This window comes from Xiphophorus couchianus, chromosome 22, assembly GCF_001444195.1.
Source record: "Xiphophorus couchianus chromosome 22, X_couchianus-1.0, whole genome shotgun sequence".
Lineage (NCBI taxonomy): Eukaryota > Metazoa > Chordata > Actinopteri > Cyprinodontiformes > Poeciliidae > Xiphophorus > Xiphophorus couchianus.
In genome coordinates, this window is record NC_040249.1 from 20,446,121 (window position 1) to 20,465,366 (window position 19,246).

A 19,246-nucleotide genomic window follows, 5' to 3' on the forward strand; every position below is an offset into this window, starting at 1 on the left:
CCATTATTGGACCAGAACCAGAACTCTACTGTGGAAAAGAACCCTCTATTTAAAAATGTTTAGTAAACTCCAGACGGTCCAGTGAAAGTGAGCAGAAGGAAAACCTTCCACTCTCTCTCTCTCACGGTGATGTAAAAATAAGAGCAAGATGATGGACGACCCGCTGCGAACGAACGACCTGACATCTGACCGCTTCCGCTCGCTCACATTTGGCCGCTCTTGCTGCTGTGTAAACCGACCCGGCCACTAATCTCTGTTAACACACTGGTATTGCACCAAAGCCGATGGTGACGCTCCGCTGCCGAAAGACGAAACGTTCATCTCGCCGCCGTCCCGTCAACTCTGATGCAAGCAGACGCAGCTGCTGGATCTTCTGGGAGATTAAGAAGGAAGACAAAAAGTTTCCTGCAAAGAAATCACCATAAAATTCAGAGATTATGAGCTTAAATTTAATTTGGAGAGAAAACCATTTGAACCTTTCCACCAATACCCTTGGTGAGAAAAATTCAAAATGGACGACTCGGGGAAGGATTTGACTGAGCGACTGAAATCAAGCTCAATCGGAGGAAGAGAAATGCAAGGCAGTGGATGCATCATGTTGTGGGACCATTGGTTATTCTTTAAAGATTACAAATAATAATGGGACTTGATTAAAAAAATTTAATTGAGATAGATGCAGGGTTTAATTAATTAATTGGATTAAATAAAAAACCAATAAATGTTTTCAACAACATTGAAAATGTTGGAAATAAGCAACATTTTCAATTCAAAAATCCTTTTGCTGTTAAATTAGTAAATAAATAGACATGTAAGTTCAACAACAAAAATATTTATTGTTTTTATCTGTTTAAGTTTTTCAATCATCAAATTAGTGCAAAGTGTTCCAGGATCAATCATGAAACGTCTTTGGAAAAAATAATTTCAGATTACTCTGATTAATATTGAGTGTGTGTTCTTTCAGCAAATGGCCTTTTTTGTCTGTATGTTCCAGTTATTGATTACTAAATGATTATTAATTGGTTCAGCCCTACTCTGATTAATCATCCATCAGTTCTGCTCAGGTTTTTATAAGTAATAGAAGTTGAAATGTCACTTGCAGACAAAGTTTATTTAAATCATTCTTAGAGCTGCTATTAATGATTATTTCAGCAATTATTCTGATGATTAATCAGCTAATAAAAAAATTGCCACATTCAGCTGTTTTTTTCATTTGAGCCTTGTGTATACAATAATGTAAATGCATTAAAAAATGCAAATAAACGAGTATATTCCTTTTGTAAATAACATTTTATTCCCTAAAATGCAGCAAGTTTTCCTTTGAGCATTTGAACCAGATGATGCATCTGCAGCTAAAAGAAATACTTCTAACATCAATATGTGAAAAGTTCAGTCATATCTGTTTGACTTATTAATATCTGGATTATTTTTTAGATTAGCGAAAGGCCTTAATAGATTTTCTTAACGAATCTGAACCAGGTGAAACGAAACTAAACCACTTGAGGAGTTTTTATAGCAGAACAGAGCTACAGCCAGTTTTTTCTGTTATCTTAAATATAAGATGTATATATTTTTGTACAGTTTTGTCTTAATTACAGCTCAAAACTTTGCCTTTTTTGCACTTCAGCTAATGATTAATTGGTCACTAAAGTAGTTAATAATTATTTTAATAATCAAGTAATCATTTCAGCCTTAATTTATCTGGTATCAAAAATGTAAGATTCCAGAGGTTTAAAAATAATTGGTACCGTTTTGGCTTCATTACAGCTCTGAATATGTTGTTCTTTCAGCAAATTGCCTTTTTTTGAGTCTGTATGCTCCAGTTAACGATTAATCGGTTACTAAATTAGCTGATAATTATTGAAATAATTGATTAATCTTGATTAATTGTTTCAGATTACACTCTTAAATCTACGTTTGAGTTTGTTTTGGGGACTTTTTTTGTCTCCCCCCCTGGTTTTCTTTGATGTGCTTACGTCCGGGCCGCTCTGTGGGCCCATAATTCAGTCCTGCTGTAACCGGACCCCCTCACCCACATCCACAGATCCTCGGCCATTCTCGGCATCTGCTGTCGAGGAGAAGAAGAAGGGACAGCTGGGATAGCCCCCACCCACCATGAGGGGGTTTGGGAGAAGAACCCAGCCCACACTGCCTCTTCATGTCCCCTTATGCCCTGGTGTGCAGCTGGGTTATTAATACCGACCAGAACCTCTCCGGCCTGACCCTCCACCCAGTGCAGCAACCAGCTCTCTGACCTAAACAAGAAGGTGCTGGCAGCTGATTGGACGCTTCATCCACACCAAGAAGTAAAACCCTTTGGTCACATTGTTGGCATCACCTGGCCGAGCGTTGGGACTAAAGGTGACTTGTTCTGGGTAAAACTGGGGCAAAGTTGATCACTTAAAACCTCTGCCAAGGTTGTATGCTGCCACCTAGTGGGCAAAAGATGCAACTTGTTAATTTTGTTTTTGTGTTTATAGATGTGTTGTTAGTTGAATACAGTTACAGATGAAAGCATTTTGACCAGAACCGAGAGAAATTACAAATCAGATCCGGTAAGGAGGAAAACGTGGGAATCTCTCAGATAAACAACATGGCCGACGTTTTCTGGTGTTTGAGGTCCTGCTGCGCTCATGAAGCAGCAATGAGGGTTCGCCTTGTTTATTGAGGAACGGCCACAGCTGCACAAACACGCAGCGCGGCCGATGGAGGTCCACATGTACGGAGACGGCAAAGAGCAGGAAGTCCACACCTGCCTGTCCCTCGTCTGGAGACGGCTCCTCATCTTCAGGGTTTCTGTCCATCTTTCATCACTTCGGGATCGTTAAGTAGTTCGGATTTGAGCGTAACGCGACTTGGATCTGTGGAAAAACATAAAAGAGAAGATGATGTTCAGATTAGGGCTGAAATGATTAATCAGAATATTCAAAAGGATTGCTATGTTATTGCATTTTAGGCAATAAAATGTTTATTTTCTTATTTTAAAATTTTATATTTTTATATTTTTTGTAGGTATTTCTAATATTTTTCTTTCCTTTAACGACTGACGGTACAGAATCTGTCATGTAATATATCTATGAAGAAATACAGTTTAGCTAACATTGCATGTACTTGCTGATCAATCAAAAGATTATAAATATATATTTTACAGAACTTTTTTCATACTTAAAACCTGAAAGGAAAGTGAAGTGTAACATAAAAAGCAGTATTTACAATTGCCTCCATTTAAGTTTGCTTTTAAATTTTTAAAGTCTGTTTTATTTTGCATCAGTTTTTACACTTAAAAAAACAAAACGTTTTTCTATATTTCAAACTTTAAACTAAAAGTGATGTTTGAATCATTTTCCATTTTAAGCAATAAAATGTTTTCTTATCTAAACAAAGAAACGGAATCTTTTTATATTTTCTTACTAGTTTAAGTAACTACAAAAGATTATTCGATTAATCGCCAGAATAGTCGACTATTTGATTACAAACTACAATTAATCCAGGAAGAAACATCAAGAATCCAGTCAGAATTACGATAGAAAATTAGACTAGATTAGAGAAATGGACCCAATATTAATGGAGTTTATGTATCTATATTCTACCTTGAAGCAGCTAAGCAACCCACAGCATGATGCACCCATTGCCATGCTTGACATTTGATACAGTAGATTAAATTCAAACTGTTGAACCCATTTTTTAAAGTAAAAATAAAATCTTTAAAACAAACATACCTGGGGGCTTTCTCCGCTGTCGGTCTGGTCGGCGCGCCGCCTCTGAACTGCAGCTCCAGCCGGGCGTAGATCCCACCGGCCGGCTGAACCAGCAGAAACAGAAACCAGTTTGGAAACAACCCAACACCAGTTCAGACGGAGCAGGAATCTGCAACTCCAAACTTTGGTAAGAATCACGGCAAACAAACAGATGTTTATAAATGCCGGTTTTAGCCGCTTTCAAACAGTTTCTTGGAATAACTGAGTTAAATTTAGAACGACACTAAAAGAGTGAGCAATATTTTTTAGATCTATTTTTCTTGTCATCAGGTTTTGTTTTATTTTTCTAATATTTTGTTCTGAAATCGTGACATTTATTAATGTATGAATAACACAATTTTTATGTTATATTTTCTTTAAATGTGACAATATGACTGTGAAAGATGACAGGCTAAATAAATTAATGATGGTAATTTTTTACTTTAACTTTACTTGGGCTACAACTAATAATTATTTTAGTAATTAATTAATCTGTTGATTATTCTGATTAATTCATTAGTTGGATTTTTTTTAAATGGCCACATTTTTCAGATTGTGGCCAATCTGAAAAACACTTTCAGATTGTTTTTCAGATTGTTAAGTGTTTACATAAACACTTATGTAAACACTTAAGTGTAAACATAAGTGTTTACACTTATGACATTTTATACAATAGAAGTGCATTAAAATATGCAAAAATAATAAATTCAATCCCTTTTTAAATAAGAAAATAAACATTTTATTGCCTAAAATGCAACAAATTAAGTTTTTTTTCTATTAAATGCAATATTTTTTTTTTTTCTTACACAATTTTGGGTTAATTACTGCTCTGACTATGTTGTTCTTTTGAAACCCTACTCTACTTAACTGATTATTAAATTTGTTGATTATTTTAATAATCAAATAATCATAATTAACGATTAATCATTTCAGCCTCACTACCTATCTGCTTTTGTTACTCAATTTTTTACAAATATCACCGTCTCAAAAGAAAATGTATCCATTCTTTTGTTTCATTTTTGGAAGATTTTTATGTTTTATTTTAAAACTCAGAAAAACAAAAATAGTAAACGATTATCAAAAATGAGAAATTAAGTTTTTTCAAAAAGTCATGTAACATTTCTGGCTCTAATCGAGTTTTATTTTGTTCTATTGAGGGCAAGAAAGGTTGCAGACGCCTGAGCAGGAGGAACCGGATACGAAAAAACAAAACCTTATCAAGTGTTTTTATTCTAGTTCCTGCAGGAAATATCTTAGCACACTTGAAATAAGACGAAACTAACTTACAAGTGACTTTTCAGCTTATTTTGAGTAAATAAGCTGATATTTAATATTGACTTAAAAAGTACTACTAAAATAAGTGAAATAATCTCACTTATAATGTGGGGAAAATGTTTTGTTCTCTGTCAGATTATTTCACTTATATCTAGAACTTTTTCAATCAATATTAATGAATTTTTTTACTTGAAAAAAGCTGAAAAGTTACTCGTAAGTTAGTTTTGTCTTATTTCAATTGTACTAAAATATTTTCAGCAGAATAAATTCTCGGTAGAGTTCTGTGTTTTTGCAGTGTAGACTCACTCACCTCTTTGGTGTCCTTGGATTTACTCGGCTCCTGGTCTCCGAACCTCATCTTGGTCAGGTGGCCGACGAGCTCCGCCATGCGGCGCTGGTCTGAAACGAGCAGAACCAACCCGGTTTGATGCTGTTTACCTCCCGGGTCAGCAGCATTTGATGCGTCCTGCTTTACCTTCCTCTCTCTGAGCGTCCTGGTTGTAGCGCAGCGAGCGAGAACTGTCCCACTTACTCTTCTGGAGGCTCACGCTACAACACACACACACACACACACACACACACACACACACACATACTGGTTAGCTTAGCTTCGGTTTAGAAAGGTGTTTGGTGTTCGGTGAGGCTTACGTGAAAGGTGTGCTGTCTCTAGACTGTGGCTAAGAAAAAAAACAAACACAGCTTAAAGTAAAATATGAGAAACAGCAGAGAAAGTTTTAGTCTGGGGTAAAATTTCAGCACTTTCAAGGTAAGTTTTCAAACTTTTTTGGAGTTAAATGAACTAAAAAGACAGTTTAAATTCCCTATTATATGATATAATTTATTACTGTTAAACGTAGGGGTGAAGGATATTGAGTTAAAGTTCTATTATGTTATTTTGTGGGACTATAAAAGTGAAACTAAATAGTATTTATTATTCCTTTTTTTAGATAACTGCAATCATGGCCCAACAAACACAAATACTGCTCTTGGAAAAACAATTTTCAATTTCTTTAACATTAAAAAGTGAGATTTGTATCACTAAGCTGACCACAGTAACTATAATATTTAATCATATTTTTTACATTTATTGATATTTACTGGGACTATTATTGAACAAACAGGGGAGAAAATACTAAAACTAACTATTCCAACAATACGTGACAGTGATGAATCAAAATTCTTATTATGGGAAAAAATTATCACAATAAATGATTAATGATATGATAAATGTCCGCTTCTATTTATTAATAATGTTTTGTGATAGTATTTTACATTCTACAGTAAAGAGAAGATGAACTAAAATATTTAAAAATTTTATGTTTTTAAATCTCTCACATCTGAGAAAACATTAATTTAACAAAAAAAAATGTATCAACGTCATTTAAAGTGTAAAATATAAAATTATCAATAAGTAATTGAGAAATTAAGAATAATAAATATTTATTACATTAAAATAATCCAAACAAATTGTGCTAAGGTCAATGACCTTCCTGCTCAAATTAAATGCTAAACACAAAATATACAAAGAAAATGATTTTTTTTTAAAACTCCAAAAAATTTTCTCACAAAGTTTTCCGGCTTTTAGAAAATTTGTAATTCTGAATGGTTCCAAAACAATAAAAGTTTAGTTTGATTTAACTTCAGACATTTTTTTTATTAGATGTATGAAAATATTTGGTTCCAGCTGTAAATAACATTTACTAGATTTAAGCTTTAAATCAAACATTAGATTGCACTTTATTACAAAACAACTGGTGGAAATGCAAGGATTTCAAGCACCATAGTGAACACTGTTAGTTGGAAATGATCCATAGAGGAGAAGAAGAGATAAATCCATGAAATCAGCAACTTACCTTCTCAGATTTGTCTTTGCGTTGGAAGTTCGGAGAGGAAAGCTGTTTCTTCAGAGGTCTGTGGGGCTTCTTCGCCTTCTTAGCAGCTGGAAAAACCAGAGAAGAGAGGAATAAACAGAATGCATCAGTCGCCACCTGCTGGCTGGAAGCAGGAACTGAATAAATAAAGCTGGAGATTCAGAGGAAGCAAAAAACAGCTGAATATTCATCAAAGTTATCGCAATTAATCAATTATTTGTATGACAAATTAAAAAGAGTTTGACACTTTCCATTCTGATTATTAATATTTATTGAAAGGCGATTTTGTTTACAGAGACATAATCATTTATATTTCAGTTTTATTTAGCTATTTTTGGTTGTATTTTATTTTGTACATTCACAATATCTTCCAGTTTCAGTGCTAAGTGTATAACAGTTTATTAGGGCTAATGAAAGAAAAAAGCAAGGAGTAAATTTCAAGAATTTTTGAGATTAATCTCAGAAATTTTCTAGGAAAAACGTGGAAATTTCAGAGTTAAAAATTTGCTAGAAAAAATTATGAAGTTTTGAGATTAATTTAATTTCTTTTTTTTTTGTTGAAAAGACAAGGAAACCTCTGACTTTGAAAAGCAAAAACATGTTAAAAAATCTCTGAAACTTTCAAATTAACCTCAGAACTTTAAAACTTCTAAGTTCGAAAAGTCAAAACTTTGATGAAAAAGTCTAAAAAAACTATTCAGATTAATCTCAGAAATTTTCTAGCAAAAATATGTAATTATATTTGTATTTTTTTACACGTCTGGTGATTCTGACCGGAGCAGATCGTTTTAGTGAAATGACAGTAATGAGCGTATTTGTTATTTTTAACAATAACAAATATAGTTATTGTTAAATAATAATATTTGAGCTCCTCATTTTTGTTGTGGGTTGAACAAAAAATATTTTGCTACCAGATTAAACATCACAATCTGACTTTTCTGCCAGACTCTCACCTTGTTTCTTTGACAGCTCTTCTTCGTCCCCGACCTCGTCTTCGGTGACCTCTGACCCCGTGGTGTACTCCTCGTCCTCCGACAGGAGAGACTGCTGCCTCTGGAAGAGCAGACTTTTAGTTTCTGACACAATAACCGTCAGCAGAATCTCTGAAAACGACGAAGCGTCCTACCAGCTGAAGAGTCCAGTTCTTGAAAAGGGAAAACTGAGTGAAAAACACAAAGGAAATTGAATGTGAATCTGTAGAAAAACGAACTAAAAATTATTTTAAAGAGACGTACAGAGCTGCCGTCTCCTCTCAGAGGTCCGAGGAGTGTCGGCTCCAGGAGAGCGTTGCAGTCTGGGACTTTCTCTGCTCCGGGCGAACTCTCCTCAGAGCTGACGAGCACAAGCAGGACGTTTAACTTTTATCAGAAATCGGGCAAAAATCGTCATGGCGATGACCTTTACACGGACCTCTCTGCCGGCGACGCGTTGGACAAACACACGGCGTCTCTGTGCAGCAGCAGGTCGTTAAGGACTCTGGTCTGAGCTGCCGTCGCCTCGTCGCATTTCTCCTCATCCGGTACGTTCACGATGTGATCCCGCATCTTACAACCCTGAACGAACACACACACACACACACACACACACACACCTTAACCAGTCAGCCTGATCTCTCTGATGTTAGACAGTTTTGAATTTTCCAACACAAAACTGTGATTTTTGTTGCTAAATTATAAATTGATTCCCATATTTTGAGAAATGTAGGAGCAAATATTTGGCCCTCTATATACACTCAAGTATTTTTGGTCTGGTTTTTAGTTTAAATATCTTAAATTGAGGGCTGCACAGTGGCGCAGTTGGTAGCACTGTTGCCTTGCAGCAAGAAGGTCCTGGGTTCGATTCCCGGCCGGGGTCTTTCTGCATGGAGTTTGCATGTTCTCCCTGTGCATGCGTGGGTTCTCTCCGGGTACTCCGGCTTCCTCCCACAGTCCAAAAACATGACTGTCAGGTCAATTGGTTTCTCTAAATTCTCCCTAGGTGTGAGTGTGTGTGTGAATGGTTGTTTGTCCTGTATGTCTCTGTGTTGCCCTGCGACAGACTGGCGACCTGTCCAGGGTGTACCCCGCCTCTCGCCCGGAACGTAGCTGGAGATGGGCACCAGCAACCCTCCCGACCCCATTAGGGACAAAGGGTGACCAGAAAATGGATGGATGGATGGATGGATATCTTAAATTGGAAACCTTTGGTATCCCAGTGGGGTCAAAGCGGAGAACCCTCTGGTTGCAGCAGGGGTATATTCCCGCCCCATGCCAGCCTTTCTCTGCGCCCATGCCGGGGTACGACACGCTGTCTGGGTGGTATTTGCATTGGGTCAGCTCTGCACAAACAAACACCTGCACAAAACACACAGACAGGTTTTAGAGAATAGCTCATCACAGAAAACTCTTAGAAAAATAAGCAGCGTGAATGCTGCAAGCGCAACGTTTTTAGTGAAAATTGCAGAAGAAGAAAGTAAAATTATGGTTGAAGGAGGTTTGGAGGTAAGGTTGGAGTTATGGGTGGAGGTAAGGTTGGAAGGAGGTTTCCAACTCCTTTCAACCTAAATTCCAAACATAATAATCATTCCCACTAACTATCGTTTTCTCCCGACTCTGGGGTCGGGTCAGGAGACTCTGACCTGCTGACAGCGGGAGCAGGTGAGGTAGTTGATGGTTCCCCAGATTCTCCAGTAAACGTGAACCCAGGACTTGAGCTCCTCATATAAAGCTGTGGTGTATTCATGCACATCCCAGCTCTTCTTTCTGTGAACCCAAACCACATTAAAAACAACATTAGGGCGTGCCGTGGTGGCGTAGCGGTTAGCGCGACCCGTATTTGGAGGCCTTCAGTCCTCGACGCGGCCGTCGCGGGTTCGACTCCCGGACCTGACGACATTTGCCGCATGTCTTCCCCCCTCTCCTTCCCCGTTTCCTGTCAGCCTACTGTCACATAAGGGACACTAGAGCCCCACAAAAAGACCCCCTGGAGGGATAAAAAAAACCCCCAAAAAAACCCATTAAATAACCTCTTAATGAAGAACAGTGTCACAATAAAACTAAGAATATATATTTCTTTGTCGCAGAGTTTTATATATATATACATACACTGGCTGCCATTCTATAAGAGTTTGCTCACCCTGTCTGTACGTTGCCAATAAAATGGCTAAAAAACTTTTAATGTATGAACTGATTTTCCAATTAAGTTTATCTATGTAATGTTTTATTTCACCAACTGTGTGTGCAACGTGTTTCGTGTGCTGAGAAGCGATCATAAACGGCAGAGAACAGATTCGAGGTGAGGCAGGCAGTTCTCTTGCCTCATGGCAGGGGGCGCTCATGATCCCAGACATTGTGACTCCACAACTGCAGAGTAAGAGACAGTAACAGCGAGCTAGCCATGGAGCTAGCCATACAGTAAAGCGCACCGATATATTTATCCTTGTACGACAGCAATCACTTACTAATAATTGCAAAGTAAACATTAAGCTTAAAACCATACCACTGCAACAGACTGAATGTTCTGCTCTTTGTGTAGAAAATATTTCAGTGTTTTTTTAGGGGCGTTGTTGTCAGTTGCTATGGCAACGAATTTGTGTGTAGCCTGGCCAATCCATAGAGCGAGAAAGAAGTGGTTTTGAGTTGTCCTTTGCTGTGGAGCCCAGCACGAAATTAATAATATCCACACGTCCAAGTTTGATTGAGTTAACGGGATTATTCTACCGCGGCAGTGCGGCTTAGCATGACATGTAGAAGAATAGTCTTTTTGCCCTCCAGTGTTGTCTGCATGTGCGAAATTTCCTTTTATAAATAACATGCAGGTGGTCTATATTTGTAAATATGATTATGATTATGTCAGTGCCTCACCAGCTATGAACCTCACCGCACGTCACTCATATATATGCATATATATATGAAAATGTGTGTAAACAATTTAACAACTGAGGTGAACCTGAATTAGGTGCAGCCTGAGTTCAGCGGTCTGAAGTTACATTAGTAATAAAATGATTAATAATTAAAAGCTCTAGCCTTTGTTACATTTATTTATTTGTTTACATGTATGCACCTTGTGTGCGTGTAGATGATCTGTCCTCGGACGTCAACGTTGATTTTCCCTGGAACGCAGGAAATCTTCCTCTCCGTGTCTTTGGTCAGCAGCTTGAGGCACAAACCGCACCTGCATTATGGAGACGAAACAAAACAGCAGCACATTTTCAGAAGCTCTACAACAAAGAACAAAAACTGCAGAAGCAAAGAGGTTGTACCAACCTGTAGAGAGTCGAGGCGTTTCCTGGTGAATCTTTGTTCTGGTGGTTTGGATCAAACAGTCGCTCGATTTTCTTCTGAAACAGTTTGCTTTAACGCAGAAGAAGAACAGGAGGAAAGCAGCGTTAGCTTCTAAATTAGCCACCTGTTGACAGGCGGGTTGCTTTAATCTTCCTACCTCTTGAATTTATCTTTTTTGTCGCGGATGTCGTCGGCCTCGTTGTGGTTGAAGAGCTCGGCAATCCGTGTTGCCAGGTTGCTATTGATGCAGTTCATGTTGCAGGGAGTGGCAACGATGGCGCTCATGTGTTTATGGCAGTACTGGATGCATTCCTCCACCTGAACACAGACGAAGATGTTCAAACTCCCGCAGATTTTTCACCTGCTTGATAAACAAATCAATATTAAATAACTGTCTGAAGCTGCTTCTATGGAGCATAACTCCTGTCACACTGACTGTCACTGATGGTAAAAACGTGTAAAAAGCCTTAAAAAGAACTTGTTTGGTTGTAGTAGCTTCATTTTCCACTAAAATGAATAACAGTGTAGTTTGAGAACTATTTTAAATTAAAAAAGTAGAAGTTTGACTGATTTTAAACTCCAAAAAAAAAATCATCCTGACAACAGGGATAGTTTTGGAGAGTTTTAAACAGCATTACTTTGACTATATGGTGACAATAAATCTAAATTTCTATCATGAAAAGACATTTCTCATAATTAATGATAAACGAAACGATAAATGCCCATCTCTAATATATAGACAGAGTTTGGTAGAGGACCTAAAAATTGTACTCAAGTAAGAGCAAAATTACTTTTACGTATTATACTCAAGTAATAGTAAAAAAAAAAAGTATTTGGTAAAAAGGCAACTCAGGTACTGAGTAACAGGTCAAATAATTTAAAAATGACACCAAAATATAAAGTTACGTGGAAATGTTGGTATTTAATGGACCAATGTATGTATAAATAACATGATTATAAAGTAACAAAATCAAGCAAAAGAAACTGTTTTCCAAATCAGTTTCTTTAATTTAAAACCTATGCAACTTTAACAACATTTTTGGTCACTCAGTAAAGTTACTCACATTGGGTCGAATATCCAGACATTTTACTCAAGTAAGAGCAGCGATACTTCATAATAAAATGACTCAAGTAAAAGTAAAAAGTACAGCTTACTAGAAATACTTCTGTAAGTTAATTTTTCCCAAAAGGTTACTCAAGTAATTCTAACTAGTTGCAACCCAATTCTGGAAAAATTAAGATATCGCTGCACTGAACCCATTGAAAACCTAATGTTTTAACTCTTCCTGAGTTAAAACTTTAGTATTATTGTTCTAAGTGAATATGAACCTGTTTTCTTTACATTATTTGAGGACTGAAAGTACTGCATCTTTTTCAGTATTTTGACCATTTCTCATTTTCTGCAAATAAATACTTAAATTTTGCTACGAATTTCAGAAACATGTTGTCAGTAGTTCAGAGAGAACAATGTTCATTTTACTCAAAACATAAACCTATAACGTAAAATCAGAGAATGGATCATTTTGCAGTGGCCTCTTAATTTTCTAGAACTGTATATATAAACTCCACAACACTTACTAATGTATCCATCTTTAAGAACTCAGAGGAGATCAGGATGGAGATCACGTTGCTGGGCTCTGAAACCGACAGACACCGAACACACAAACCAAACACCACCCACGGTTCACAACAAGCAGGTGGAGAAGGTGAGCAAGCATAAAAATAAACGTGAGATGTTGCAGTGCTTTTGTTTCTAATTTACCCAGTCGGGGTTTGTCCTTGTTCCCCTCTCCTGCCGAGTTCCTCCTGACGTAGTTCATGAGCCAGTCGAAGATCTGGACGTCGCAGTGGACCGAGATGTCCACCTCTTCCCACCTCTGCTGGTCCACGGATAAATACTCAGCAAAGTAGCGCATCTCTTTGACTAGAAGATCTCTGGGGCAGGTGAAATCCTGCTTAAGGTTCTTGGTCTCATCACAGACGTGGATCACCATGTTGAGACTGGAGAACAGGGGTCATATTTACTGCTTGGAATACAAAACATGAAGCGAAGTGTTATGTACAGCCGTGTTTCTCAAACTTTTTCAGGACCACCTAATTTGAAATTGCCCCACAATAACACAACATGGTAATACAACCTGAAATGAAAATATTATTCCTTTAACTCACTTATTGTTCATCTTATTGAGAAGGGTGGCGTTGTTTTGTAAATGTGACTGGCCTTGACAAAACCACGAAAATGTTTACTCAAGAAATTTTGAGTTATTTACATATTCTGAAAGTGTTTATGGAAATAAACATAATCTTATGGCTATTTTGTAATTTAGAAGCACAATAAGAGGAAAATAGATTTGAGTTGCTTTGTCAGAAACAAAAATCGTCTCCAGAAATGAAAAATGATCCACCCATTTCTATCAAAAACGTTTTTTAATTTACTGCTTAAATTACTTTTAAATAAATAGCAATAGCTATGCTTATAAGCAAACAAAGTCGTAAAAAAATACAATAAAAACAAAGAACAGTTCTCATTAATCGAGTCTTGAGTCCTAACGTTCACGGAGTAGAGTCGTTCAAAAGAATCGAATCGCTCGTGAACGACACAGAACTACTCTCATGATTTAACTTCCTCCGATTATATACGTATTCCTGACGTTTCCCTTCTTTCCACTTGTGTCTTCAGTTTTCCTTAAGTGACCTTGTTTTAAGCCACGTATCCGTTATTATTTTTAAACACGACCCTCAGTAAGCCAGATGTAGCGTCGCACTTTGAGCTGACGTCACGTCATTTACCGTCGTTTACATGCAGTACCTTGCTAACCACCAGGGGGCGACCGCGTACCACTAGTTTTAGAGAGACTGGTCTACAGATACGACTTACTCCTGTGGTTTTTGAGGTTTTTTATCCTCTTCCACTGAGACTTGCGACTCCTCCTTCTCCACCGTTCCTCCCCTTCCAGCAGGGAGCGACTTGGAGCCTGCAGACATCAGGGGGAAAAAATACAGCAAAACATCTTGAAATTTTTCACATTTTGTCTCGTTAGAACAGCAAACGTCAATGTAATTTATCCAGGGTTGGTAAACTTTTCCCACCGCACTTTCAAGGTAAGTTTTCAGATTTTCCAGCACCACACTTTGGAGATAAAAATAAAATATGTAGGTTCAATTCACTATTACAATGGCTTACAAATGTATTCATACCCTTTGAACTTTTATATATTTTGTCACATTACAACCGCAAACATGAATATATTTTATTGGAATTTAACATGAAAGACCAACACAAAGTGGTATACAAACTATATAAATAAAAACTGAAAAGTGCGGTGTGCTAAAGTATTCAGCCCCCTTTTCTCTGAGTGCAACCAATTGCCTTCAGAAGTTGCCTTATGACTGTTAATGACTAAATAGAGTCCACCTGTGTGCATTCTAATCTCAGTACAGAAATTGACATCCTGCAAAGAAATTCAAGCAGAAACTTTCCACAAACTCACAAGTTCAAAGGTTGCAAGAATTGTGCAGGTGATATCAAAGAAGGTCCCATGTTAACATGTAACTCGGCCTGTTAAGATGTTTTTGATTGAAATAGTTTTTGATTTTAGTACATGTGACCCCTTAATGCTGCACAATCAAAGAATGACCTTTTGCAGTTCTTTATAATCCATCAAATGTTTAGAAAATCTGCTGTGCATAATAATTTGGAACAGTGCATTTTGAGTCTTTTATTTTAGAAAAAAATACTGTTCTCATGGGGAGCTTTGTTCAGTAAAATTTATTTATACTGTAATAGTTCATGACTTGAAAATTATACTGACCATCATTTGCATTGACCATTTAAGAAAATCTGAGAAAATATCACTTGCATAATAATTGCTGCTGCTGGCCACGCCCCCCCCAACTCAAAGTTTCCACTCGCACATGAAAATGGCTGCAAATAGATGCGCAATTAGACAACCATACATCTTAGAAAAGCAGAAGTGGAGGCTCCTGCACAACAAGAATGCAGCAAGTGCTTTCTGGATGGTAAGTCAACAACAAAAGACTTGTTTTTTCTATTGTACAGCTAAACCAGCTGACCAAACTTGTTAGAACTCCATTTAGGCTGCTAGGTAACAGGCGGAACTTTGCTAGGGTTGCTAGGTAACGTAGAATGCGACTTAACAACAGGGAGGTTTTTGAAACGGCTCATTTTTGAGACACCAAAAAAACATTAACTTATTTGAAAGAATCAGCTGAATGTTTCTTTAAGCGCCTGGTCTGATTTTAGGAGCAGCAGTGACCCAAATGGAAGTACAAATTTCCATAATAGTGATTTTGCATAATAGATCCCCTTCAAGGCCCTGCACAGATTCAGCTTTGGTCTAAATTGAATGTGAATTTTTGCCTAAACCAACAGAACTGAAGGTTTTATCTATGAATATTTGAGGCAGCGTTAACTGACCTGCGACTTTGCTGCAGCTTTGACTGCCTCCTTCTCTCTTGATCACATCTCCAGCTTCCAGCAGGGCAGACAGGCTGTCAGACGGCGAGCCGCTTCCTCCCGTTAGGTCATTACACTGATAATCCACCTGGGGAAACCCCGCCGTGGCCTTCAGCTCCTCAAATCGATGGGCGCACTGTGAAGCCACATCAAAGCTGCTGATTTCCTCTCATTTACTCTAATTGTTGATAAACCATGGAGCAGAAGATGGACACGGTGGATTAAATGAAGAGGAGATGGATGATGGAGGCATTCATAGTTACCCAGCAGCACTGCAGTTACCTCTTTAGGAGTGAAGCCTGGCACCAGTTTGGCCACATTCTCCCAGTTTATGGGCTGAGGGACCCCCCACAGAGACCCCAGCACCATGTCCAGTACCAGGACATTGTTGTCGTAGGGGAAATTATTGTTGTCCGAACAGAAGCGACTCATCTCTACACAGACGGTCAACAAACAAACAAGATGCATTCAGTCAACAAGAACCAAACGGATCTGAACTTTCTGAAAGAAAATGAAAGAGTTTGCATTTTAAGAATCAGATTAGATTTTATAAAGCTACAGTCACTTTTTAAATTTATTTTATATCTTTTCAACACAGATATTGCATTTAGTTGAAACAGCCAGTTACTGTTTTGTTTTTCAATGATGTAGCAACAGGAAAGAGTTGAAAAAGCCTGATTTCCTTGAACATTTTTGTTTGAATTGAAATAGAATATTTAGCATTTCTAACTGCATTAGAAAATTATTTTATTGCATGCAAAAAATAAAATAAAATCAAAATCAAATAAAATCATGGGTCAGTTAAGTGCTAATGTCAGAATCAAAATTACTTTATGGTCATTGTGCAAGAAAGCACAACTAATTTTTTAAAAAGTAGAGACTCTCAACGGCAGTGCAAATAAATAAATAATATTAATTATGTATATTTAAACAAATATAAAAATATATTATAGAAAGACAGAAACAACTAGGATGCTAAAAAACCTACTTTACTTATCCCAAAGGGAAACTAAATGTTGTCGTAACTCATCACCCGACAGTCGTTGTGGTTTGTGATGCTGTGGGAAGGATCTCCAGTAGCAGTCAGTCTCGCAATGAATGTGAAGTGGCCTCTGACTGAAGACTGTTGCTGTATGACATGCTAGCAGCTCAATTTCAGGGCAGCAGAAACAATATTCCACAGTAATGTTCTGGATGACACAATCAGGTGTTTACAAGCACTGCTAATCCACCTCATTTGCTTTTGCTGCTCCTTTTTAAATCTCTGTTTGGCCATCTGGTTAGAAAGCAGAGAAAGTCCATGCAGAGAGATGTTGGAGTTGAGGATATTATGATCTATGGAAGAAATGTCTTGAACTTTCTTCTTCTCTCTCTGCTCTTTAGTTCTGCTCTGCCTCCATGAAGCCTCCTTTTGTTTAGATATTATTTTATTTTTTAAGGAAAATCTACATTTTCCAAAAATGTAGTCGTCATAAACAGCACATTTAATGAATTGTTAAAATCGATTTATCGTATAGACCTGGATGAAACCAAAAAGTGAGTTTTGGGTTTAAATTTTACACAACAACTCTGCATTGCCAAACGAACACCAAACTCCCAGTGAAACATAGTAGTGGCAGAATCATGCTGTGGGGTTAAACTTCCTGGATTCCAAATACTGATCACTTTTGACTTGAAGTTAAAGTTTTAAAACCACCTAGCCAGAGTCCAGAAGTACAGTAAATCTAAAACATATTATATATTTTTCACCTAAATTTATTAAGTATCTTGAATTTTTAAAAATATTCACTAATGCTATTGTTAATATCATAAAATTATTAAGAAGACACAGTATATCAATCAGTTTCCAATGTAAGCAATACAAGCAAGTCGAGAAAGTGCACATAGGTGGCTGATGATGCATTTGAATTGTGTGATGATAAAAATGGGACGTCGCAGTGGGAAGTGGTGCTACCGCAGGCCGAGCCTCCAGTAACTCTTCCTGATTCATCAGGCGCTTCGGGTCAAATCCATTTTTTTATGCGACCAAAACAGTAAAAACGAAAAAGCTGGTACAGAAAAATGATACCGTGGTTGCTGCTTACCGTCATCCAGCAGAGTCAAGGCAGCAGCGGAATCCTTTTTGCAGTTGTGGTGATGATAATGGTGCTGATGCTGCGGTCCAACGGCTAACTGCCAGACTAGCTAACTTTGCGGGACCGGACTGTTTGCTGCCTTCAGGTAACCACCGAAATTTTACCTTCAGAATCTCACTTTCACTCAACTCAGGTTTTAGTATTAAAATTGATATCAGTATGTACTTTAATGTCGGGAAATATCTTCGATATTGTTTCATATACTATTTAAATTATTAGTAAATGTGTTTGTACTTCTATCACAATTTATCTTATATGCACTCTTTGAGAAACAGTTTGATTTTTTTTTTTTACAAGTGAAAGGTACTATAGAAATCAAATATACTTTCTCAAAAAAGACATCTTTTTTTTTTTGCCTTACACTTTGATTGTAAAATTCAGGTCAATAAGTGGAGCTTATTTCCTAAATACATGATTTTCGATAGTCCCTGAAGGCAGCACAAGCCTTCACTAGTTAGCTTGAACGCTAACCATCAACGAAGGCGTTCGCTAAATTTACGTCCTTGTTTGCGGTATAAAATAGTATTCACATGCCATTCCGTTTAAACACAAACCAAACACCTGACTAAACAAAGCTGTTAATACACATTAAAAGCTCGTTAGTTTGTAAAGTCGTCCCAGTTGTCGCACTGCAGCAACATAAGCGTCCTGTTACCATGAGACGGCTGTCGTAAATGCGGGATATATGTCGTAAACTGCTTCGTAAACCTTTCAAACAACAGAAAGAAAAAAATAAGACAATTGGTGGGTCAGTTAAGTGCTAATTAATATAAAACTAAGCGGGGAATAATGTGCCTGTGTTTTGACGTTGCAGTTTTCAAACTCTTAATATTAAATGACTCATATCAGTTACATTTAACTTCCCTTTGTGAGTAGTAAGGTATTTTTTGATTGAATTGACGCGATTTATAAAACGAAGAGTCTTGTTAGAGGTGCCCACATGGCGGACTCTAATAATGCTGATATAGCACATTGAAATTAAAATTTAATTTAATTTTAATAAGTTAATAGCAGAATTTCAGGAGTTTCTAGGCCATGGATTGAACTGTATCAGAGGCAATCTTAGTCCTTTTGGGACCCTGGGCGAAACACAGGTCTGAGTCCACCCTCCTTTCCTTCTAAATTTTATTTTTAAACTATAACTGGGACTGTTTTGGGTTTTAGTTGTACAGTGGACTTCATCATGCTGAAGGAGTCATGGTAATTTGACATTTATACATTTACCAGTGACCAAATAAAAACAACAGTTTTTGAAAATATTTATTTTCAAAATGTTTATATTAAATATTTACAAATTACTTTGTGACAAATAAAGTGATGGAAATTTGCATCTTGCACCTCTCCAGCTCTGACAACAATCCTATTTGTTCCAGACAAAAGACAACACAGAAAACCTGGCACCTGTCAACAGAGAGCGCCCAAACTTAACATGATCACGTTCTTAACGCCTCCGTCCTTTAAAATGACAACGTACCAGTTTACCTCATTTCCT

At 37.3% G+C, this 19,246-nt stretch overlaps 1 protein-coding gene across 1 annotated transcript; it reads right to left on the bottom strand.

Annotated features, from left to right (window-relative positions):
• Positions 1 to 813: 813 nt before the first annotated feature.
• On the bottom strand, positions 814 to 18,411 carry sanbr (SANT and BTB domain regulator of CSR). The gene is made up of 21 exons (XM_028005915.1): positions 17,704 to 18,411; positions 15,902 to 16,053; positions 15,581 to 15,755; positions 14,021 to 14,117; positions 12,905 to 13,143; positions 12,721 to 12,779; positions 11,300 to 11,460; positions 11,125 to 11,211; positions 10,922 to 11,032; positions 9,498 to 9,621; positions 9,061 to 9,213; positions 8,291 to 8,433; positions 8,116 to 8,212; positions 8,007 to 8,039; positions 7,834 to 7,933; positions 6,863 to 6,948; positions 5,658 to 5,686; positions 5,485 to 5,558; positions 5,320 to 5,408; positions 3,717 to 3,799; positions 814 to 2,858 (listed from the first exon to the last, which is right to left on the bottom strand). Exons 2-21 carry the CDS (start codon positions 16,049 to 16,051, stop codon positions 2,822 to 2,824), a joined length of 2,127 nt encoding a protein of 708 aa, XP_027861716.1. The 5' UTR covers positions 16,052 to 16,053; positions 17,704 to 18,411; the 3' UTR covers positions 814 to 2,821.
• Positions 18,412 to 19,246: the final 835 nt, after the last annotated feature.